The sequence below is a fragment of the Watersipora subatra genome, chromosome 2 (genome assembly GCF_963576615.1).
Source record: "Watersipora subatra chromosome 2, tzWatSuba1.1, whole genome shotgun sequence".
Classification (NCBI taxonomy): Eukaryota; Metazoa; Bryozoa; class Gymnolaemata; order Cheilostomatida; family Watersiporidae; genus Watersipora; species Watersipora subatra.
This window is the reverse complement of record NC_088709.1, coordinates 11,019,052-11,043,633: the sequence shown is the minus strand read 5'-3', so window position 1 is coordinate 11,043,633 and position 24,582 is coordinate 11,019,052. Positions and strand designations below refer to the sequence as shown.

Genomic DNA, 24,582 nt, shown 5'->3' with positions numbered 1-24,582 from the left:
CTAAGTCACGTTGCCAGCTTGGAATGTATGTACTTATAGCTGTTATGGGTCATGATCTCTCACACAATCATGGTCTTCAAGGTGATTGTGGCTCCGTGGACAACAAAACGATTATAGGAATATTTATTAGGAGTAGAATTCAATTGAGTTGAAACGTGGCAAAGTATGCTATAGCGAGTTGTCTGCTCATTTCTAATTTCCGTTTTCTAATGATTAAAATTCAAGTAAAGACAATTCTTAACTTTACATCATTTATTGGCTTTACATGGTTGTCCGTGACAAATTTGTGTCTGACTTGGTTGCCAAGCTACTTCATGAATTTATTCAAAAAAATTAAATAGGTCATGAATTTTTCTATTATCATATGTATTGTAGATTATTTTATTACTGATAAAACGGCTATTTCACATTTGCCATTGTTCATTGTTCACACATCTCTATTATTGACTGTTAGTTGAAATCGGAAATCTTGACACAGCAGACGTTAGAACCCTGGCACGGACTTTGTCCAGTAGCTGAATCTATAGCAACAGGAATATCTGATCCTTGGCAGTTAGTCATGCACACTCCGCTCACTGTCTTCTGCATAGCCCAATCAGCTGTACATTTCTCATTCTCACCTGAAAAATAAAAATTTTTTGCAAACAATTCATGCTTGTAAAAAAATCATACATGTAAAATTTATATACATGTTTTCAAAATCAAACAAGAGCTGAAAAATACAATTATTTGATAAAATAGATGTAGCTCGCTCATTGCGATGGTGCCTTGAGCCTTGGCAGACAACTTCAAAGTTAAGACATGCAAAATTTGATGTTTCCCCGTGAGGTCAATACTTTATAATATAAGTCATAGTTGCAGGTAATGTCTCTCTGAATGAAATTTTTTAATTGAAACAAATGGTTTTGCATAAAATTCTCTGTTAATTCAATTGAGACCAATAAATTTGCTTTGTAGGAGACCAGTTGTGATTGTAAACATATCAATGTTTCAGTAAAATTAACTAAACAATCAATAAAACTCACCAGGAAGAGCATAAGCTGCGACTACCAAGAATAGCAGAAGGCAAACTTTTCTACAAAATATAAAAATCATAAACACTCTGCAGGATATAAACAAGTACGAGTTAAATAATACAATAATAAAAGAAATGCTAATAAATGAAAGCTCATTCTCAAAAAAGAATAAAAAGAGCATGGCAATTAGCCCTGCAAAATGCAAGCACATGCTAGCCTCAGAAGATTGTGGTGTAAGGTACAGCAATAGTATTACCCGTGCATCGTTAAGTGTACTGTATTTGATCAGGCTACGCTCTCCCAGGCTGATTAATTTTTACAATGATTTCTACATAAATTAGCTGCTCACTTTATAGTAGGAATTTCATATAAGCTGCTGAGAGATAGCAGCTGTTTGGTTATACAATACTTAGTGGAGTTTCTTATTCGATAGCGCCTTGCTGCAAGACGCCCTCTACATAAGACAGGAGTAACAGGTGTCCTGGCTAATTGTTATCGTCACATGTTCCAATGAAAAACTGTGCCACATAAGTTATTATATGGAAATATTGTACCAGTAATTTATTCTATGATAGCCTGTTAAAATAATTTACCCAAGAGTCTCGTATTGCATTTTGTTACATTACAAGAAATGAAGCTCAAAGTTTTATGCAGCGGTCCAGTGCCTTGATTGAATGCTATTATTTTTGTGCTAAAAATCTAACAATTTGCTTGAACTTAATATACTAGCAGCTCATAAACATGATCGTTATTTGCATAAAACAGCATTTTTTAAAAAGACATTGTATTTAATCGTAATTCATAATTGAATGCATTCTTCTGAGATAGTTTTTAGTAGCATTAGTCCCAATTATTTTTAGGAATATCCTACATGTACCATTGCTTCAGAAACAATAGATGACCACCATGCATTTGTGTAAAACACAGTGACAACATTAGATACCATGAAGAGACAGGTGGTAAAACTTTAGCATAGGAAATATATAACATGATAACACAACTTCTCATGATGATATATATTCTAAACTGTTGGGTGCAATCTCTCATTTATTAGTGTGTGTATGTAGGTTTATTAATCTGTGGTAAGATAGAGATGAAAGTGTTTTAGACTAGGAACGCCAAAATAGTGTTTAGAAATATTGTAGTCAGGAGTCCGAGTCAGGATCCAAGAGGCAACATTTTGACATTAATGTCACACCATGACCTGCCTGCAAAGCAACAATTCTAAGGCTACATGGCATAACGTAAATGTCTACAAAAGCCTAAAAATTTTAAGAATGATAGACAAAACCTGGGACTAACGAGCAATTTCGTTGTGAGGGAAATAGAATGAGTCAATAACAAATTTAAGATCTGTAAACACCTGCGGTTATTGGTATGTCAGCCATAGCAACAGAGACTATAAAAACATCATATCTCGAGCCACCCTACGCTCTGCTCACGCACGTAGCTATATGAATTAGGAGGCTTAGCGACGCTAATCTCCAGAAAAAAGATTAATTTAACTGCCTTTTAGTCTCGCGTCACACCGCAACCCTAATAAGTAGAGCTCTCGGATTTCGGCCTATGGGTTTTCACAAACAGAATGCTGCGTCATTTTGGAAGATTTATTGGACTAGGGAGTTAATCCTTGAAGACAGTTTAGAGGAGCACATATAGTTAGTGTTGTCTCACCCGCTCGGGTGGATATACTGCAATCAGAGACACGGGCAGGTTTTTAGTCTGGAAAAGAAGAGACAATTGAAATCTACCTGGACTATTATCATGGCTTCTCTCTTTACCGGTGGATGGTGCCTTTATATAATCACAGTAAGTTTGATGTGGTTTAGACTGCAATGCACAGCTTAGCACTGCTGTAAGCTCCATCTCTGTCATTTGATTTATTTTCTAGGAGCTTGTCTCAGCTTGTCTCCTTTTAACAGAAGAACATAAGTTTTTTCTGGAATTGCTAGCATACAGTAGATGCATTTGACGAAATGGGACTTGCATATCTTGCCTATGCACTTCCCGATTTACTATGCATACTTTTGAGTGGTGACCTTTGACCCAGATAGGCGCCGTAAAAGGTCACATACAGGACATGTTTTCTGACGAAATGTGATGTGCATATCTTGTCTAGGCACTTACAGATTTCTTATGCATGCTTTGGAGTGGTGACCTTTGACCCAGATAGGCATTATAAAGGGTAGTATACAGTAGATGTTTTCTGATGAAATGGGACTTGCATATCTTGTCTAGGCACTTACAGATTTCCTATGCATGCTTTGGAGTGGTGACCTTTGATCCAGATAGGCATTATAAAGGGTCAAAGAATATCTTATGAAGTTGTTTAAAAATGCTGATCATGTGAAGGCGTACATGATAAGCATTCATCTAGTCTTACGAGTATCTATATACTTGGAGTAGTGCCACTTTTAGTGATAATTTATGTGGCTGACACAATAATTGCTATATCAAAAACCCACTAACAATTCAATGAACCATTTGGCATAAACTAATTGCGTTTGCAATATCTCAAGTGTTCAGTAGTAAAATACAAAATTAAAATATTTGTAAGAATCTCAGGGCACGGCTTTGCTGGTGAATTGCCACACACATGCTTAACCATTGTCTGCAGACCTTATTGTACTTGGTTATTATCTGTGTGGTGCTCCTCAATAACGGCAAAATGTATTGTATTTTTTCTGCTATTGTGAGGGGTATCCAACTAGATCCAAATGCTGCACAGGCCCTGTGCCCGCAAGGGTATAAATGTACCCTATAGCTTATCCTTCTATGTACAATAAGTTCTCCGCTCGCCTCTGTTATCTTAAGCTTTCAAAACTAGACAGCTTATCTAGCCTTGACTAAAGCTGAACTACAGCAGGCAAGATGAGCTTTTGAACTTTTGACACTAGATTGCTGAAACTTAGACGGTGCAGACCCAAATATAACTGACCCGTTCTCTGTAAGCTCATATCTTAAATGAAAAAACTGATTTTGGACTATAAACTGCTTTGTAGATATTCTGCATAAAATCATAAAAACTTTTTCTTACCATTCCTTTAACTGCTTTGTGAGACACCTTGCTCAACAGAAAAACATGTCATTGGAAATCACTATGCATTTCATACAACTGATAGTAAATCATTTTTTTTAACATTTTATTCTTCATAAACTTCTTGAAAGAGATTCACTAAAATAATTTTTCTTCCCTTTGATGTTCAAGAAGCTGAATTCCTTTGAATAGTTATGTTTTGTATTTACAGCAGCTCTCAGAAATTGTGATAACTGTGAGTTCATGCTTATTTATGTATAATTGAGAAATAATTATTGACAAAATAATATATGAAAAATATAATATTTATTGAATATATAACATATAAAAGACATCATAACTATTGAAAATATAATATATAAAAGATATAATAATTCTTGAAAATATAATATATAAAACATATAATGGTTATTGAAAATGAGTACCCAAGCAGTCCAGTGCACCGTGAGAGATCATCAGGTGTAATAATTATGTGCCCAATTATGCTGGGATGTTAGTGAGCCGTTGATTGGTGCAGTTGTTAGAGTGTTGGATGGACTACCATTCTCAATGCTATGAGTTCAAAACCTGTTCAATGGATCTTTATCCAACCTCCATCTGTGGCTTCTGATGGACAGACACGGATCTCATTATAGTGAAGATTGTAGTAAAAATTAAGAACGTTATTTAAGACAAAAAAGAATAATTTTCATAGCATGAGCTCTCCCTTCAACTAGTAGGTCCTAACAAAGTAGTTAAACTGATTTAACATAAGTACTCTTATCCAGTTAAACCTTTGTCTTTTTTATAGCAGTTGCTAATCACTCAAGTTGAAGGAATCTGCCCGCCAAGGTCAGACGTGACAGCTAGTCTCGTGGCTGGCGGGACACAATTTGGTGGAAGAACTTTGCACCAGGAATGCTGCGGTTCATCTGGTAGAAGACAGTGCCAGTGTAATTTTGGACTGCAGTGCTGTAGAAACAATCAAGATCAACGTATCTGCATAGGTATGATGGCTTGCGGTCATATATATTCGTACCATTTGGAACCATTTTCCCTTATACCTAAATATGGAAAGGGCAGCCGTTACGCTTCCTTATCTAAAAACCTAGTTATGTGTAATTCTATAAGCTGAAAACATTTTATAACTAATTTTGTCATAACAAGAAATGTCAGCCGAACTTGATGTGGATTGAATATTTACAGCCTGCTGAAAAGAATTCAGTCTCCATCCATTAATGACTTACTTATTGCATTATAATTGTTGTTTGTTAGAGATCAACCATGACTGTTGTAACAAATGAAACGTGAAGGAAGATTTATTATTGATAAAGGAAAACTACAACGCTTTCAAAAATAATGTTTTAATGATTTGCTACTCAATATGTACAGTTCCAATTTGCATCTGGTGCAGCTTCCTTAATGCTGATGAGCTAACAGTGTTATTAGATACTTGCTGTCTGAAATTCTCAGGCTGCATCTCCAATCTGCTTGACTAACCATTACATTCTATTTCTCCAGAAAAATCAGCACACCTTATAACTGACACCAACACCTTACTAATCTACATTATAAAACAGCGTTAAACAAAAAACTTTTTTTTTCTTTCAAGCATAAACTTTTTTTCTGTCTTATAGTCTAATTTTCTTTGAACAGTATTGACAGATGAAAATGAAGTTTTTTATCTATCTATCTATCTATCTATCTATCTATCTATCTATCTATCTATCTATCTATCTATCTATCTATCTATCTATCTATCTATCTATCTATGTATCTATCTATCTATCTATCTATCTATCTATATATCTATCTGTCTGTCTATCTACATATCTATCTAACTATCTATCTAACTATCTATCTATCTATATATTTATCTATCTATCTATCCATCTATCTACCTATCTATCTCTCTATCTATTTATCTATCTATCTACCTATCTATCTATCCATCTATCTATCTATCTATCTATTTATTATAAATGGAATGTCTCGTATAAACCAGCTGATGTAATAATACATAGACATATAATTCATATGCAGTCGGTATTATATGATGTCATCCCAATATAATATGTGAAATAGCTGCAACATTTGTCAGGACAGAAAATGAATAAAATAGCCCAAATAAATTTCTTTGTAGTCTTTTTTATGATTCAAAGATGATAAATGCTTTTACGTTTCCCTTTCTAACCTTTTGTGTAAATATAAGCCATCATATAATTAACTCATATTTCTAAAAATAGCATCATATAGTTGATTACTCTATAAAACCTTTATTGGCTTTCTCTAGTTCAATCCGTCAGTGCCTTAAAGACTCAAGTTGTGTTATATTTCTCCACATACACACACTTGTATTTTTGTTATAAAATGCTCTGAGCTGATTTACACCAAGATAAATAAATTCATGTCACATAACAATATCTATTTAAAAAGATTGACAAAAAAACTGTTAGAAAACAACAGAAATTAAAAACCAAATTTTGGTAAAATAGTACCTAAGTATCAAGTGACTGATTCCCTAGTATCTTATCTATAGATAAGGTAGTAAATGTCTTCTGCAACATCAGACAAATTTTGTTTGTTTTAATACATTTGGGTGTAAGTTACGCTTAGAAGGGTAACTTACATACAAATGTATTAAAACTAAGCGTAACTTACATACAAATGTATTAAAACATTTGTATGTAAGTTAAACTGTTTAAATACATACAAATGTAATAAAATAGCTTAACTTACATACAAATGTTTTAATACATTTGTATGTAAGTTACGCTTAGTTTTTACACAGTTTTATGTAAGTTACTCGAAGTTTTAGAACCTTTATAAGTAAATTATGCTTAGTTTTAATATAATATACATATTTATATAAAATCTACTCTTAAATTTTTTAATATTTGTTTTTATTGAAATTGCTTAATTCTATTGTTATTATTTTATGTTTTGTTATAGATATTGAATTCACAAATATGAAGACTCAATGATTCTCAGCTACTGTAAATGCATTTTATAATAAGCTTTGATTTCAATTTTTCAATTGTTTCATTTTAAATGGAGACTCACAAATAATAAAGTTTCAAAATACTTTCTGTGTGGAAAGATCTACTGAAAGATTATCTTTTTTACAAAAAAAATGTGTATAAACATTTTATTTTACAAATACATTAGTAGTAGCGGTGTCATTAGGAAAAACTGCTAAAATAATGGAGTAGATAAAGTAGGTAAGTCAACCGAGTTCTGTTGATTTACTATGTAAGTTTTAGTACGCAATTTTTACTAGCTACAGGTATATTGTTTGACCTTGGCACAAAAATTTTGCATGTCATAAAGTTTATGCTAGAAAATGTAATATTTGGGACATGACCAACAAATCAGTCATTGGGCTGCCGGAATGTTAAATGGAATGTTAACATTAACACTGCATCAGAGAGAGTCTCCATAATTTGGCTAAAGTAATGCTGATCTGTGGAAAATGCCTTTAAATTTAGTTTATAACACAAATGAATTTAAGTAATCTACTATCATACTAGCCTCACTGCAGTACTAATTGTTCTCAGTCGCTAGTTGAAACTGTTATGCAAGCTAAAATACAAAAACTCCGACCTTAAATACTTGATAAGGTCCTCAGTCTATAATTGAAGACGCTCGGTAAACTGAAGATAAACACTTTTATCAAGTTTCACTCACCCTATTATACAATATATTATTATATATATATTTAATTATTTATACCATGTTGCTCAAATGTGCACATATATAAAGACCATAATTCTATAGACACCCTATTGACTACTGTTTTCTATATGTGCTATTGACAAAGTTCACAGTGTGTTATAAACCTGCTTCTAGAGAACCCGTGTGGTGAATGTAATAATGGACGGTGTGTGACAAGGAATGGACCACCGACTTGTGTCTGCAATCAAGGATTCATACTCAACAGATCGTCCAATTGCGTGAGAAGAGGCAACAGAAGTGAGTTTACTGCTATAACAGCCTAAGTTATAGCATATTCATGGCCATATAAAAGATTTAACTACACTTATATATTCTACCATCTCCTGTAAAAAAACAAAAACAGTTGAAACCAAAACTTGCATTGCAATTTTAGGCCATAATAAAAAAAGCTTCAAGTTTTGTACAAAAAGACAGCTGCATAGTTATAAAATTAATTAGATGTTACAAAATAATGTGTTTTTTCATTAAATATGTTGCAAAATAGACCTATATTGGAGTATGAAAGGATTTCATAAGAGTACCGATCCGTACCGGTATGTTTTAATTGCTTTAAGCAACCACAACTACTAAATAAAAAATACCCTCGCTTGTAATCATTGTTGCTTTAAAAATACTTTATTCAGTTTAATTTTTTTCTGCTTGGCAGTAAATTTATAATAGTGTTAGTGTCTAGCTGCAAATGTTGAATGAGAATGAGTAGCCCAAAGCCCTCCCTACCCTTGCTTAGACTTAGAGCATGGTTTTAGATTGACCCGCACCATCTGACCATGAGCGCTATGACTAGTTGAAGCAATAGATACTTGTTACATCTATGTTTCAACAACTCTAGGAATATATCCAAAAAAGCCAATATGATGGAATATGTATCTTGGTATAATTTTTCTCAAAGTATGTCGTACGTGTGTATGCATTTCAACTATAGATCTTAAAATCTTGGAATAAAGAATTCACACCAAAGAAGATTTGATCTCAGACGATTCCTTTCACAAGTACGGCACCATACCATTTAGGCCACAGATATTGATTTCTCCGCTTGCTGATATATATTGCCATATGGGAGCAAATACCCAACGGCTTTGTGTACTACGCAGGGTGATTGCGCAACGTCACAGAGACGAAAAGCTCTCATTAGTAAGCTTAGTCCATAGACCTATTAACTATACTTAATAGTTAGTATTAACTATTAACTATACATATAGTTAATAGGTCTATGGCTTAGTCAAATTATCCATTGGTGATGTGTCAGGCTAATTGCAAGTGGCAGGCAACTCTCATTACTTCTCAATTTTTATAAGCTGATTTTTATTACCCGGGCAACGCCGGGTAGCACAGCTAGTCTTGGTATAACTGTAAGAGTTGACATACAAGAATATATGCTGTAGGTAAAACTAGAGTTTTGCTATATTCAGCCTATAAAAGGTAGAGATACCTGAAGATAAGCATAAAGGGTTAAGATACCTATTTACGCAGTAGGAACATGTGTAAAAATCATTTAAGCATCTCCACCATGAATTTTTTATTTTTTGTTTGTAAGTTATAAGTCCTTCAATACCCTCTAGGTTTTAAAGATGTCAATGACTTCAAAAGAGTATTTGATTTACAAACAAAAGGGTTTCAGTCATAGGACATGTATGTATGCATATATGAAACACGATGTATATATAGACTATAAATATATATTATCATATAAATATAATAATATATAAAATATAAAATGATATAGAGATATATATCTATATATTTATAGATATGCATGTTTTTTTAAAAGTCTGTATATACAACTGTATGTATAAATATATATATATAAATATGTATAAATAAAAAATATATATTCTTATTATATTACATATATACATATAGCCATATATGGCTATATATGTATAATCTCATACATTATATGGCCATAAATACATATATATTGTGCGATAGATAACAATTAATGCTAGCCTTGCTGTTACTAAACCACTTTCGTCTGTTTTTCATTTGCTATACATATACATATATATACATGTATATATATACATATTTATATATATATATATATATAGCCAAAACAGTACGGTTTGTAGCTTGAGTATATATATTTATTTATATAGATATATTATACTTTCAGCAATAATTTGAGTTCAAACAAAAATGTTTTTCAAATTATGCCATACATGAATCATGAGACAAGAAAAATGACAGATAGGTATAAAAACAAAATAGATATAAAAAGCTTCTACGGCTGAATACGTTATAGATTAGTTTCTCACCACTGTTACCAATTGATAGATGTTTGTTAGTCAGCAACAATCTACCTTTTCAAGTTCAAAAAGTGTTAACTGTAACGGTTTATTCATACTTACCATCTGGCAGCACGAGAGCGCAACTGTGGTATCTATATATACTCAGTGTTTGTCGTTTGTTAGTAAATTTGTTAGTAAGTCATTCGCAAGCCCAGTTATAGTGATAAAGTTTTGGAAACAAAAACTTTGTTACCCTCTAGATTTGAACCTTCAGGTCTGCAGGCGGATGTTCTATCCACTAGGCCAAGCGGCTACATCGCTATACAATAGAATATTTGGAGAGATATCATTCCTATCGTTTAAAATATGCACTCTTAAAGTGCTTGCCAAAATATTATTGGTTACTACTAGCACACTTCAAGAACATGATTATGTGAGAGATCATATCGCATAACGTAACACGCAATGATTACAATCTGGCTTCACGGCTCTTATTATAGTAAAGATTTAGATAAGCTCAAGTTACTAGTAGTATAATAACTATTGGTCAGCATAAAAAAGTAGTTGGCAGAAATTGCTGGGCTTCATCTTGCTGAATTGAACGAGAAGCTTTTTCAATAACAATAATAACAGTGAATGCATGATAAAAATAAGAGAAACTTCTCCAGCAATTGATTTCATTACATGAATGAGCCAGATGTATTGCTAATAAAATAATTGCATTAATTTATTGCAAAAATATCTAACCACTTTGGCAAATGAGTAATTTTGTTTGCATTTTACTGTAAATGCCCAATTATGAGTTGGAACATTATTATGAGCAACATGTATCATCTGAAGTTACATTAAGAATTTGTTCTATGTTGAAGATGATGGAAGACAACAAAGAACTAGTGGAGTTAATGGTCTACTGGATAACTTCTTCTCTCCAAGACGTAACACCGGTGGTAGTGTCCTTGACCGTTAGTGTCTCATAAAATACTATAAACTAGGTAGCTAATAGTATAGATTCTGTAGCGAGTCCGTGAACTAGAATTTGTTGTTTGCTAATGTAGCAGGCCTTTTTTAAGTACGTTTTAAATGTAAGCTCGTTAGGTGGGGAAGGGAGAGGAGAGAAAGCTCGGGGTAGGGAGAAGAAAAGAGGAAAAAGAAAGAGTGAGAGAGAGAGAGAGGAGAGGGGGAAAAGAAGAGAGTGAAAGGGTGAGAGGGCATGTGAGAGAAAAAACAAGTGAGGGAAGTCAGAAATGCTCTTGGTGATCTTTTTCAGCTGTATAATAAATACTACATGGATACACATGTGCCATTTGTTTGTATCTTACCGAAATTACATGCATAACTTACATAATACATAAATAACGCCAGCAGTACGCTATTTCATTTCAAACACAGATTAGGGTAATACCATAAACATCTGTCTGGTGTTAGATGTAGAATATCAGCAGCTGCATGAGTCAAGAACGAGCCAAATTCTTCAAGACAGGGTAGAATAACTTCAACCACTAAAAACTTTCTCCAGTTAGCTTTTCGCTCATTCCGCTATTCATTAGCAAATTATTCTATTATGTTTATACCTTCCTTAGTATCGCGGGTGATACATTATGCACAGTACAGTACTTCTTTGTCTGATGAAAGTTTACCTCTGTGATATCTATGAAATATTCTTATTTTAAAATTTTTTTCATCTCAACATCTTTTTATAACAATAATTTTAGTTCAATCGCTAAGTTTATAATTATTAAGTTTTACATTTTTGAAAAAATTAAAAGATCTGTTTTGCCATTTGTGTGCCACCTTAAAACTATATTCATATGCTGTTGTAGTCCTTCAGTGCTTCAATAACCCCTGTGGCCCTGGAGTATGCACAGTGGTTCGAGGGAGGGCCAACTGCAACTGCAATGAAGGTTTTGTCTTCAGCCGTACCTCTGGCCGCTGCGAAGGTATTAATTTATTTTAACTCGTGAGTTCCTGGAAGCCGTAAAACTGTTGGGTAATCATAGAAGCCCTTTTGTACTGTTTTGTACTTTTATGGAATATGCTGCCATAAAATCATAAATGTTAGGAGCAGCGAGTGCAGAAGATGCACACCTATTTAGGAAAAACTTCTCAAACACTTCATTTCTAAAAATTGAAATAGGTTCAAGTCAAATTACTAAGTCAAGGCTTTACATATAACACACTATGGTAGATGTTGAAAATTTTTATCATTCAAAGATGAACTTACGAAATATTTTGATCGATTTTATCAAAGAGCATCAGTATTTTTTATTATTTGCAATTGTTGCTGGTATTTGAAGTGATCTGACTGCCAGAATACTTCAAGATTAAACTCGACAAAACTTGATAGCGATTAAAACACTCAGAAAAAATATGTGCGAAATGACATCACTACCTGCTGCCATTGCTATAGTTGATATTTGCGTTCAAGTTGCAGTGTCACGTGTCTCTATTCTGTCAATCTCTTTGCAATTATAGAAGTCATAATCGTACCTTCGCTTGATCCGAGGGTTTTAACTGTGATCAAAACTTGTCAACTTCAATCTTGAAGCATCCTGTCAGTCAGGCAACTTTAAACATTAAAAACACTCGCAAATGATAGAAAAATACTGATACTTTCTGATAAAATCTACTAAAACTTTGTCCAAGCTCATCACTAAACTCTTTCTCTGTCTTTTTACTAATCGTACTTCTTCTGCGACAAGATGTTTTGACTCATGACCAGCAACTCTAATTTCTATACATTTAGGCAACGTTCGACGCTATGCAGAGTATAACACCTGTTGTAGTGACAATTCATGTCCATCCACATCCATAATGTAGGTATACATTCATGACTTCCCTCTCAATACTCACTAAGCTTTCATAAGCTGGTTTTTATTGAATATTGCTTTTATTAATAGATTTAAACTCTCGTTTCTATGGAAATTTTAATACCCAATCATTTTTAAAAGCATGCTAATCTGCTCAATAAACGGAAGTGTCACACGTGGCTTTGCTAAGTGATTCTATCAAATTATATGGTTACACTCAACTAAAGCCCCTTCACCATGATAAATCCTTTTATTTGCTATTAAAATGTAAGTAATACATTCTTTTGCAGTAAACATATCTGAGTGAAAACTATATTTAGAAGAATTGTACTTACCAAAAACTTGGCATTTTTATGGCTGTTTTTATATCAAATCTTAAATCTCATACTTATCATTGGCACATGGGCGCCTGATGATTAACTGAAGTATGTTATTGCTCGAGGTAAGGTACTCTGAACAATCTTTTAGGTGGAACACTCTAAATTTATACATTGTATTATTTAAAAAAATATTTCTCTTTTAACACATCTTAAGCTATGACATCAAGCAGCATATTTCCCTAACTTTCTTGAAAATTGTGTAACTGTTCACAGCATATAATTGAGTTAGTACAATTAGAAAATCACCAGAAAGCGAAATACAAGCAAAGTGCTAAAATGATGTTTCTTTTCTGTGAGTGGCTAGAAGGGGTCTAAGAAAGGTCTTTATTGGGCTGTATGAACCAATCAACAGACGGCATAATTCCAAGTTGACTATATTTGGCCAGCTATTTGAATACGATGTTTTCAACAGTATTTTCCTAAATACGATTGAACAATCAATCTCAAAGTTATGCCTTTATCCCCCTGACACTGTTCCCATAAGATTCAGAGTTGATACTATCAGACGTCAGACGTTACACATTTTCACATAAAAGTTCTCTTGCCAAGTACATTGAGCAACCACAGTTTTTAATTGCAATATTTTTCCCTGTCACTTAAATGGTTACATGAGAAGAGTGGAAGACCTGCAGAGACTGGCTAACGTATGAAGCGGGTGAAGATAATATATTAGGATTAGCTATTCTGAAGCTATTCGATGATATGATCCCCTACTAATAGCGCCTGTCCCATACCATAGAGTTACCAAAGATAATAAAGTTAAGCAAAGATAATAGGTGATTAGTGCAATGAGTCAGTTTATGACAAGTTAATACAAGTCGCTGTTCAAACTGCGACGCTAATTAAATAGGCCTACAGATGATAATATGTGAAAACAATGTTGCTCAGTGTGTGCCTTTGCAATGATTTATTATCCTTGAATTTTTAAAGACTAGGTTAAATTGGTGGCTGTTCATATACAAAGGACATCTGAGACAAAGTATCTTCCGTAGGTCTACAACTACTACTAGCCATTCTCTTTTAGATCCTGATCAGTTCACTACAATTCCTCCCACAACAACCACTCCGGCAGCATCCACGGCAGCACCCACTGCAGCTCCCACGGCAGCACCTACGGCAGCTCCCACAGCAGCCCCCACTGCGGCACCCACCGCAGCTCCCACAGCAGCACCCACCGCAGCACCCACCGCAGCACCCACCACAGCACCCACCGCAGCACCCACCGCAGCACCCGCGACAACAGCAAGCAATTCTGAGATACCAGTGATTGACTTAACAGGATCCATTGAAGGATCCTCAGCAGGTTAGAATCTGAATTCACATGTTAAAGGAGCCTTTCTTTAGTGGTTTTTATTTTGGTTTAAATCTAATGTAACTGCTACCCAGTTACATGTAGTTGTATAAAAGTAAAACTGATAGTGGTAGTTAAACATTCAAACTCATGGTGAGCCATCCATACAGGCAATAAGTTTGATTTGCTGAACAAAGCTTTTGGGTTCAATCAAATTCTTGGCTTATATGGCATCTCCAAAATCAATCATTATCTAAATATATCAATTTACCCATCAAGCCCTCCTCTCAGCTGCAGTTTCTACTGCGCTACAAAATGATGAATTGAGCAATCAATCAGAAAGATTTGAAAGTTTCTTTGGCATAATATTATGCAGATGCAAATAACTGTGTTTCAAACATGTCATTGTCTCCCTTTATCGTGAATGCTTCCAAGGCAGCAACAAAACTATCCCATCTTTCAATTTTGGTGAAAAAACTTTTTTCGATGTTACGCTAGTTATAGTTATAGTTATAACCAGTCTTCCTTTGTAACAACTCAATTTGTCAGACTTGACTGTCAGCTAATCAGATGATGTAACTAGAATTCTGACACTTTCCAAGTGCTGCCAAATGTATTCCTTTCAATGTCTCATGACTTTCTATAACAAAGTCTCCTACCTGAACTCACATTTAAACTAGAAAGACTCACTTTCTTCTGGCTATATGGAGTTTATAAACAAACTAAAACTATAAAAGAACATGCGTAACTCAATTATAAATTATCTCTTTAATTTTTGGAGTCTTCGTCAATGATATAAGCATGCGCTTTCTGCAATGACACACTCTACTTCTTGCATTTATATTTGCAAATACTTGTTCCAATTTAATAAATGTAGCAAGTATTTTTAGTACTGTTCGTTTTTTAGCTTTTAAGAGCTTGTAATCACATTCCCACATATTTCAACAGCAGAGTATACAGCAGAGTAAGACATGGTGAACCTTTTGATACCAAATAACCGTGATGTAAATTTTGTTGCAAGTCAACCTTTAATAACTTTTGCCAGATGTGAGCAAAGAAATTTTCCTGAATTTAAAACTTTTTCTTGAGACCATTTTCATAGTTCATCTTTTAAATAAAATGTTCTAATTAACAGAGCTAGTTCAGTTCAGTCTCTCATGTCCAATCATATCTCACTTTGCAGTTTCTCAACTAATATATGTAAATGTATGGTAATTGGCCTTATCTGGATTTTAGTGTTCTAAAAATAAAATACTAGAAATGTCTTCAGATCAAAAAATCTGTAGAAATGATTTCAGATCAAAGATGCAGCCTTCCAAATGTTTGTGCAGAAAATTCGGTTTGCTCCATAGAATCTGATACAGTTGTCTGCACATGCAAGTCTGGATTTGAACTTTCTGCTCAAGGAACCTGCTTCTGTATGTTAAATTGTATTCTTTCTCACACAAATTTGAGCCTCATTATAACAGTGTCTCAAGTACAAAGAGGATTAGAAGTCAGAATACGTAATGTTTTTTTTTGCTAAAAACGTTTTTACAAAAAATCCAAAGAAATAGACCTGAAAGGCAAAATGTAAAACATGAAGTCTCCGTGAAATCATTTCGAGCTACCAAATCCAACCACAACTCAGATGAAAAACAATTTGTTCTATTCAATTTAACTCAAACTGGCTCATCCAAATCAAATAGTTTTGAGGCTACTCTTGAAATTCTAAAAACAGAAAATGTCTAGAAATTAATCATTCCTGATTCAGAAAGGGGTTTTATAAATAAAACATAGTTCTTTCCATGGTTGTATTTAACATCCTATCTTTGCTAAGAGTACTAACCATTACTAGCAAAAAGTGGTTCATAGGCTTCCCGACAGAAGCCCTACTCATCAGCAACAAAGACAGTAAAAGATAATTTATGTCTTGCCTAAATGACTTACATAAATGAGTTGACTGAGCTAGTGCTAGCGACAAAAGGCTCTCTTGAAAATATGCCTAATACCTAAAATTTAAAGCTTTTAGGTCTACTCGAGTAAACGTCTGCTAGGCGGGCTGCTAATCCTTCATTAATCTTTTGAGTTAATCCATTTCCTGATAGCGTGCTAATACTGATTTACTCAGAGATGTATTGATTTAGTCACCTGAGTAAACCAGAGTGTTAGTAGAAGATTTGATTAGTCTTATATACTCACGAGTTTAAACTGGTGAAGTCACCGCATTTTGATTGACAAATGGTTGTTCGGAGTGAGTCATTTCAAATTTTATATTACCATACTAGTCATGTAAATATTGTAATGGAATTTTACATCTAAATGATGGACCAAATTAGTTGTTTTATTGTAATTACTCTGCTTTATGCCAGTTAATTTTATGCACTGTAAAGGCTAAGGTCATTATTTAACATAACTGCATTTAGATTGTCTAAAATGATGACAAAGCAGCCTTTGTGATGTATATGCTGCTTATTTTAGTTGACCTCTGCAAGACTAACCCGTGCCCTTCTGATGAAATCTGCACATTTGACACACAAAGCAATCTTCATCAATGCCTCTGTCCTAGTGGATTAATTAGAAACCAAGACAACGCATGCGTTGGTAAGTTGGGATGAATTGAAACTAAGAAGAAAGCTTAGAAGAATATAGGTAGACATTCCATAATGCCCTAAAGTAAGTAGTAAGTAGTAATGACATGCCTCTGTCATGTAATGACAATGCTTGGTAGTGTTCTCATGTTCTCTAGTAGAGAAACACACCACCAGGCAGGCCCGTATTCTCTGGGGCGGCTGGGCGGCTGAGCGGCTGAGCCGCCCCAACTTGATTGCATTTAAGCATACTTTGAGGTTTGTTGATGCTTAAAAAGTCCAGAGCTTCGGTGCGCTGCTCCGAACTCTGTTGGGCAGCATACACCGCCCCCCCCCCCCCGATGTTCATAACTAGTCGCCTAACATTTGCAGCCCCAGCTTTTTTGTAAGCTACCTTATTGTAATTTTCGGCGGCTAAGTACTAAGAATTGCAATCTAAGCTCATTCACTTGAAATTTCCAACAATTAATTTACTAGCAACTAGCATTCTATATTGTCTCTGTGATGATCTCGCCAAATGAGTGATTTTGTGAGACTTTGTTAGGACTTGGAAACTGAACTTTATTGCTTATAGTAGGTGTGTGAAGAAGACCCCCAAACTTGCATTTTCTTTATCATTCAAAACTTTGTTTTGAAGCGAATCAAAACATCGATGAGGAGCATTATGGGGCAGGCTCATCTAAATAATCTTCTAATTTTACACATATATAAAGATGTTGAAATAAATACAGAATCAGTTGTGAAAGATTTCTGCCATGGACACATTGACAGAACAAGAGCTATTGCAATAAATAAGTAGTAGCTCTTGTTCTGTCAATGTCTTTTAAAAAAACCTGTAGATTCACGAGTTTTATATCGTTCATTGAATAAAGAAAAAGTTTTGCCTTCGATGAACCATAAACAATATATTTATGTAGATTTTGATGCTTACAATTAATTGCATTTAAGCATACTTTGAGGTTTTTTGATACTTAAAAAGTCCAGAGCTTCGGGGCACTGCTCCGAACTCTGTTGGGCGGCTTACACCGTTCCCCCGGTGTTCATAACTAGTCGCCTAATATTTGCAGCCCCAACTTGCAAGCAATACAGGCCTGCCGCAAGGACAAGTTTTTTTTGTAAGCTATGTACCTTGGGTGGTCCTAACACTTATCAAGGGCTTCTTCTGGAACTGTCAGATTAACCTGAAGGAATGCATTTTGCAACACGCCCAGTCTGACAGAGCCAGTTAGCCATTTCACTTGAAAGATATGTGAAAGACCGAGGTGGATCTTTAATATGCCCACGTTGTCAGTGTGGTACACGGGGTCTCCAAGTTATGGTCTAGATTCAAAAGACCTAGCAATTTAGGGGTGAAAGCTGAAGTAAGTCCACATGACAGAATTATATAAGATTAACTAAAAACTTCATATTAAAGTATTTCAAATACTGGAATCTTTGCTATAATGTGTAGAAGCCGTGTCTGTCCATTTGTTCAACAGCCACTGTTAAAGGTTAAAATAAAAGATTGCACCAAATGGGATTTGAGCTGAGGACATTTGGTTTATCAGCCAAACACTCTAACCACTGAACTAACATCAACCTGCTAGCAATTTGGAATAATTGATCAGATAATTATTCTCTGTGTTTCATCAGCTTGCTGACAATCTCTCACAGCTTACTATAATAATAGCCGTGTCTGCCTGAAGCATAGACCTACTAACTATACTTAATATATATAGTATAGTATAATTGTACAGTTAATAGGTCTATGGTCTGAAGTCACTCTAAGAGAGTTAGGAAAAAAGATTGCACCAAACAGGATTCAAACCCAGACACTCAGTATTACAGCCAACCGTGCTACCCACCTCACTACTCAACTACCTTTCCATACTTGAGAATAATTGTGCACATAGATACTACACATGATGATCTCCAACAGCATATTAAACTACCAGAGTACTAGTTTTATAAAAGCTAGAGCCTTGCAACAATGATTTTAGAGGGGCCTATCTCTTATTTCTAGTCAACACCCAGACATCTGCATCGTGAAATGGTCAGCTATAGCAGAATGTGCTAAGTAATCACTTATAGTCTCATTATAGATTCATTTGTGATGCCAACGATAATTGATTAATAAAAATAACTAAATAATACTAAAAATAACTAAATCTTTAATCTGCTAGATTAAAGATTTAGTTATCGTTGACATCAGGATAATTGAATGTTTAATCAATTATCCAGGCATTCTCTGGATAATTGATTAAAGATTCAATTATCGTTGACATCACAAATGTTGGCAATTGTGATGCCGATGATAATTGAATCTTTAATCTGCTAGATTAAAGATTTAGTTATCGTTGACATCAGGATAATTGAATCTTTAATCAATTATCCAGGCATTATCTGGATAATTGATTAAACGTTCAATTATCGTTGGCATCACAAATGTTAGCAATTGTGATGCCGATGATAATTGAATCTTTGATCTAATTAAAACAAGTTAAGCTGTCGAACTTCTTATTAAAATTGAAGGTAAAGCTATAAAAATTGTAAGCATCATGGCCGTTGCATTGTGTACTGTATGCAGATAATATTTAGTAAAAATGGCAGATATTAAACGGAACTCAAAAATTGACTTAAAGTGGACATTTGGATATCTAGTAAACGCTTTAACATACACAAAATAGAGGTATGTTCAGTCGAAGCCCGATCTTTCAGGCTACACTTCCCCCACTTTCAATTACCGATAGAACGCCTGGGGGTCTAAACGTTTGTTCAATGCAGCCTTGCCTGTCCGACGAGTGAAAACTTGACCGATAGGCTGTCCTGACAGGCAACGCAAGTGATGCGTATATGAGTTTATTGTCAGAGTGTTATACTGTAATTTTCGTTTGCTATTATGACTGCTATTGATGTTATACTGTGAATATTGCAGGTATAAACAAATGATGCTCTCTAATATATACTGTATACTGTAGCCTAGGAGAATGTGTAAGAGACAATTCAGGCTGTTTTTAGTACAGCACAGTACTCAATTTTTTATGTCCAAACTTTTTCAACGTCTGGACATGACCCAGTTCGTAATAGTCTGAACAAACGAGGTTTGTCTGTATCCTGTTTTTAACTTGACTTGAGTGATGTCTAATTTCACTTGAGTGATGCTTAACTTGACTTAAGCGATGCTTGAGAAATACTTTTTAAAACTGTAAAACTGAAGTCTGTGGAATGATATTAACGAGTTACTCTTTATAGACATTTATTTACAGATTCGCGGTGTGCTAGCTGTGGTACAAATACTGAATGCTCTATTGAGGGTGGAAATGTGGTCTGTACCTGCAAGACTGGCAACTTCCTGACCTTTACAGGCCAGTGCCTCAGTAAGTCAGCGCGAATTCTGCTCATCTGTTTACTTTAAGCTGTCAGCTATCTTAAGCGATATAAGTTGAGAGTAGGTGAACTAGGAATGGCAAATTTTTAGCATAAAATTGTATGAATCTTACAAAAACAACTGCCATAGAATAGAACATGCATTAATATTTTTGATTTTAGTTTAAATTAATTTTTGGTGATCAAGCCCGTATTGACTATTACAATAGTAGCAGGTTTACCACAAAAAATCATGTCTATTGCGCATGGTTAAGCGGTACTGTTAAGTGGTTCTGACCAAGTGAGAAAGGTGAGCTTAAATGGGAGAAAGTGTTGACTTCAAATACTTACAACTTTGCTTCTGAAAAATTTAAAAGTTCCCAAACTAAATGTTTATAAAGCCTGTAGATATTACATAAAATACCAAAATTAACTTACGTCATATTGTTTCTTTTAAAAATGGTATAATACTTTAATTGATTTTGCAATATATTTTTGCTGGTAAGCATGTAAAGCATGAATAGAAAATATGACTCCAAAGAATTTTGTAGCTGATAGATGTGATGCTTCACTTACCACTTAGTATGTTGGAAAGTTAACTACCTGGCTGCCATCCCCACTTCAAACTCCCAGGATTCACTCTGTTTTCTGTGACAAACTGCTCACAATGGTCATAAGCCACTACTTATCATCCATTTTGTTAGGCTATCATCTACTACGTCAACAAATCACTCAACATGCTTATTAAATTACGTATCTTTAAAGAAACATGGTAGATATTTAGCATAACAAAAAATTGTATAATTATGCTGACAGATTCAACTTGTGACAACTCCTGTTCCGTGAATGAAGTGTGCACAACTGGAAATGGTTTCGCTGTCTGCACCTGCAAACCTGGATTCACTCAATCTCCTATTACAGGAGCATGCTTAGGTAAGGCAGCATTTTGTCAGCACCTTAGCAGTTGCATTCAGTACTGAGAAAAGTTAATACTGTAGTGTGTATAGACGAATGCATAGAAATACAAATTTTACTTCACTGAGTTCATGGTTAGAATCCTTCTCTATCTGGTATGTTGGGCTAGTAAAATAAACTACTACATAATACTGAACATAGTGCTATAGTCATAAACTCATACGGTCCAGAAACTAGTAACCCGAGTAAGTTTATGTAAATAAACTTTGGTTTCTGGCAGTTTCTCTGTCGTCACAGGTTTTCAGAGTATTAAACAATATATATAATAACTTGTGTTCAATGATATTTATCTTAGATCCATGTTTTCCTAATCCATGTGGACATCACAAAAATTGTGTGATTGACATTCCGTCCAGATCAACAACATGCGAGTGCCCTGAAGGTCTGATAGAGGGCCCTGAAGACACTTGCTCAAGTGAGTCACAAGCCTACAGATAGCAAATATGGAGGAACAACAGCCATTCAATTAAATGTTCCACAAATATAGAAACGATCAAAAAATTGCATCATTTCTTTTCTACATTTACTTAGAAAATTAACCTTAGCATGTTCATTAAATGAATCGTTAGAGTCACTATTGAATAATGTGTCTGGTTTGAAGCAAAAAAATACAGGTTCGATTGTCGGCTCAATCGTAGGACCAACGCAACCATGTTAAGCTTCTAGTCTACATGTCTAACAGGGGCTGCTAAAAATGCTTCAAATTATTGGTTCTGTAGGAGCTGGGAATGTTTGTGCTATCAGTATGGTTAGTTTGCCAATCAGAACTAGTTTGTGCCTTTTTGAATATTTGATCATAGGTTTTTCTAACTTGTGTTTATAAACAAACTTTGTTTTACAACATTGCTCCAAGCAATTGGTATTTTTTGTGTCACGATATTATCTGATAATGGCCCAAAAAGGTTGCTTACTCACAAGTTTCCTTGCCGTGTTTGTGTATTGCATATCCTGTTTGTAGGATAATCCTCTTTGTAGTATAATCCTTAACATATTTACTGCTGATGTAAATTGTGAGGAATGTTCACTGTGGTGACACCAAACAGTTCTAGCTAACCATCATCATTAAAGGTTAAGTGAACTACATTAAGTTTCTATTTGATCCTGTTAGGTCTGTCAATCATACTAACTAGAGCGACCATTGCTATTCATAGGTAATCTGTGTGAACCCAACCCATGTGGTGATGGTGGAAGGTGTGTGTTAGATGGGCAGAGACCACTCTGCAATTGCCTACCTGGATTCATTCTACATCAGAGCCGATGTGTAGGTAAGTGAATGCATGTAACATGTAAGTTATACAATGACTATCCAACTGACTGAACATTCAGCAGTTGCTGTTCAAGACTCATCACTGACTTAGGGGGCTTTTGGTTAAACTCTGTAGCATACTATCGACAACAGAGAAGGACATGCATTGGCTAGTCTATTTATGGCAACGGCTAGGAAGAAACAAATAGCTTGGGATCTTGAATTGGAATCTAAAATGGAAACAATTAACGCGCCATCTACAGAATTTTATGATGATGGCTATACTATAAGAATAAAAATGCCAACAAAAATCTACTAAATTTAAATAGGGTGAAAGTAAAATTTGTTGGCTACCAATAAAAAATCAGCAGCTACCGTTGGTTGAATAAGGAAGAAAGAGAGAGAGAGAGAGAGAGAGAGGGAGGGAGGGAGGGAGGGAGGGAGGGAGAGGGATGGAGAGAAAGGGACGGAGAGAGAGGGAAGGAGTGAGAGGGAGTGAGAGGGAGGGAGAGAGAGGGGGAGAGGGAGAGAGGGTGAGAGAGAGGGAGAGAGAGAGAGCGAGAGCGAGAGCGAGAGAGAGGGAGAGGGAGAGGGAGAGGGAGAGGGAGAGGGAGAGGGAGAGGGAGAGAGAGAGAAAGAGTGAGTGAGAGAGTGAGAGAGTGAGAGAGTGAGAGAGTGAGAGAGTGAGAGAGTGAGAGAGTGAGAGAGTGAGAGAGTGAGAGAGTGAGAGAGAGTTAGAGAGTAAGAGAGAGTGGAAGGGAAAGTTCTTCAGGAACTAAAGCTTTTGCTGGGATAGAAACAAACCAGAGTTACTTGAGTAAAAAGTGCTAGTGAAAGATGAAATTTGTTTACCCACTCATCAGCATGCATCAACTGACAGTCTACAACACTTGACTGCTGCAGCTTTTAATACTCGTCTAGTCATCTGATGCTCGGCACATATTCTAACCTTGATAATTGATGCCCTAATATGGACTTTTTCTTCATAAACCTTTCTAGTAGCTTACTAAAAGGAACACGCATGGAGCTAAAGAATACTAACTTGAGTATCGCTAGATGAATGTTGCAGATAATCCATGCCTTCCCAACCCTTGCGGAGTCGGTGGCGCTTGCACGGTGAATTCTCTCACTCCTACTTGCAACTGTTCTCCAGGCTTTCAGCTTAATGGGAATATCTGTATAGGTATGACATAACATTTTTTTATCACTAGTAGAAATGTAGTTTCATGTTTGCGTATTCTTTATTGTAATGTACAGCTAGATAGATTTTCTTTGAGTAGTCAAACTTGCTGACTTTATAAGCAGCCTTTCACACGCTAAATTTTACTTCTTAGCTGTCGAGTTAATGACACGAATTGAAGGGTAAAACAACTATCAATCTAAAATTTGAGAAAAAGTTAAAAAGGAGAAAACGTTTCACTTTCACTTTAACTACGGTTACCAAGCCATCTACACCAAAGGGTTTCCAACCTTTTCCATTTAGTTCCCCTCCTTTTGCCCTTTCATAAATTTGATTCCCCCCTCCCGCACTTTTAACTCACATGACTAAAACAAATAATACAAATTATAATCCCATTTTATTGTACATATCTAAACATATAACAACATAATATGAGTCTTTATACAGCACGCATACAACAGTACATGACCTTCGCCGTCGTGGTGAATTGGTTCATGACTAAGTTAACGTACTATCCAATCACTAATCCAATCCTTACTACAAAATCTGGATAGATGTGTTCACATATGTCTGGGTTCAGACTAGTAGCTCATTATTAGCAACTAGTGTTATAGATGAAACCAAAATGTTAAATGATAAAACCCAAACTCACTCGGCACTGCAGGACATGAATTAAAGCTTTATTAAATCAGGCACCTCTCGGTTCCCCTTGTATATTCAAAATTCCCCCCTCGGGGGAAATTCCTCCCTGGTTGGGAACCCCTGATCTACACTATAATTTTTAGGTTGAACG

The 24,582-nt window shown here is 35.1% G+C and overlaps 1 protein-coding gene across 4 annotated transcripts in view; it reads left to right on the top strand.

Annotated features, from left to right (window-relative positions):
- The first annotated feature begins 2,655 nt into the window (after positions 1–2,655).
- The window catches only part of LOC137386863 (neurogenic locus notch homolog protein 1-like), a 29,616-nt gene continuing 7,689 nt past the window's right edge, over positions 2,656–24,582 (top strand). The window contains exons 1-13 of one of the 4 annotated variants that reach the window (XM_068073046.1): positions 2,656–2,825; positions 4,847–5,039; positions 7,882–8,004; positions 10,865–10,957; positions 11,816–11,932; positions 14,207–14,485; positions 15,772–15,891; positions 16,934–17,056; positions 20,289–20,399; positions 21,205–21,321; positions 21,659–21,778; positions 22,515–22,628; positions 23,679–23,792. In XM_068073046.1, the coding sequence (XP_067929147.1) occupies positions 2,781–2,825; positions 4,847–5,039; positions 7,882–8,004; positions 10,865–10,957; positions 11,816–11,932; positions 14,207–14,485; positions 15,772–15,891; positions 16,934–17,056; positions 20,289–20,399; positions 21,205–21,321; positions 21,659–21,778; positions 22,515–22,628; positions 23,679–23,792 (1,669 nt within the window). In that variant the 5' untranslated portion in view covers positions 2,656–2,780. Of the gene's footprint in view, positions 2,826–4,843; positions 5,040–7,881; positions 8,005–10,864; positions 10,958–11,815; positions 11,933–14,206; positions 14,486–15,771; positions 15,892–16,933; positions 17,057–20,288; positions 20,400–21,204; positions 21,322–21,658; positions 21,779–22,514; positions 22,629–23,678; positions 23,793–24,582 lie in introns of all 4 variants that reach the window. The other 3 variants (XM_068073045.1, XM_068073048.1, XM_068073047.1) reach the window with 3 other exon arrangements.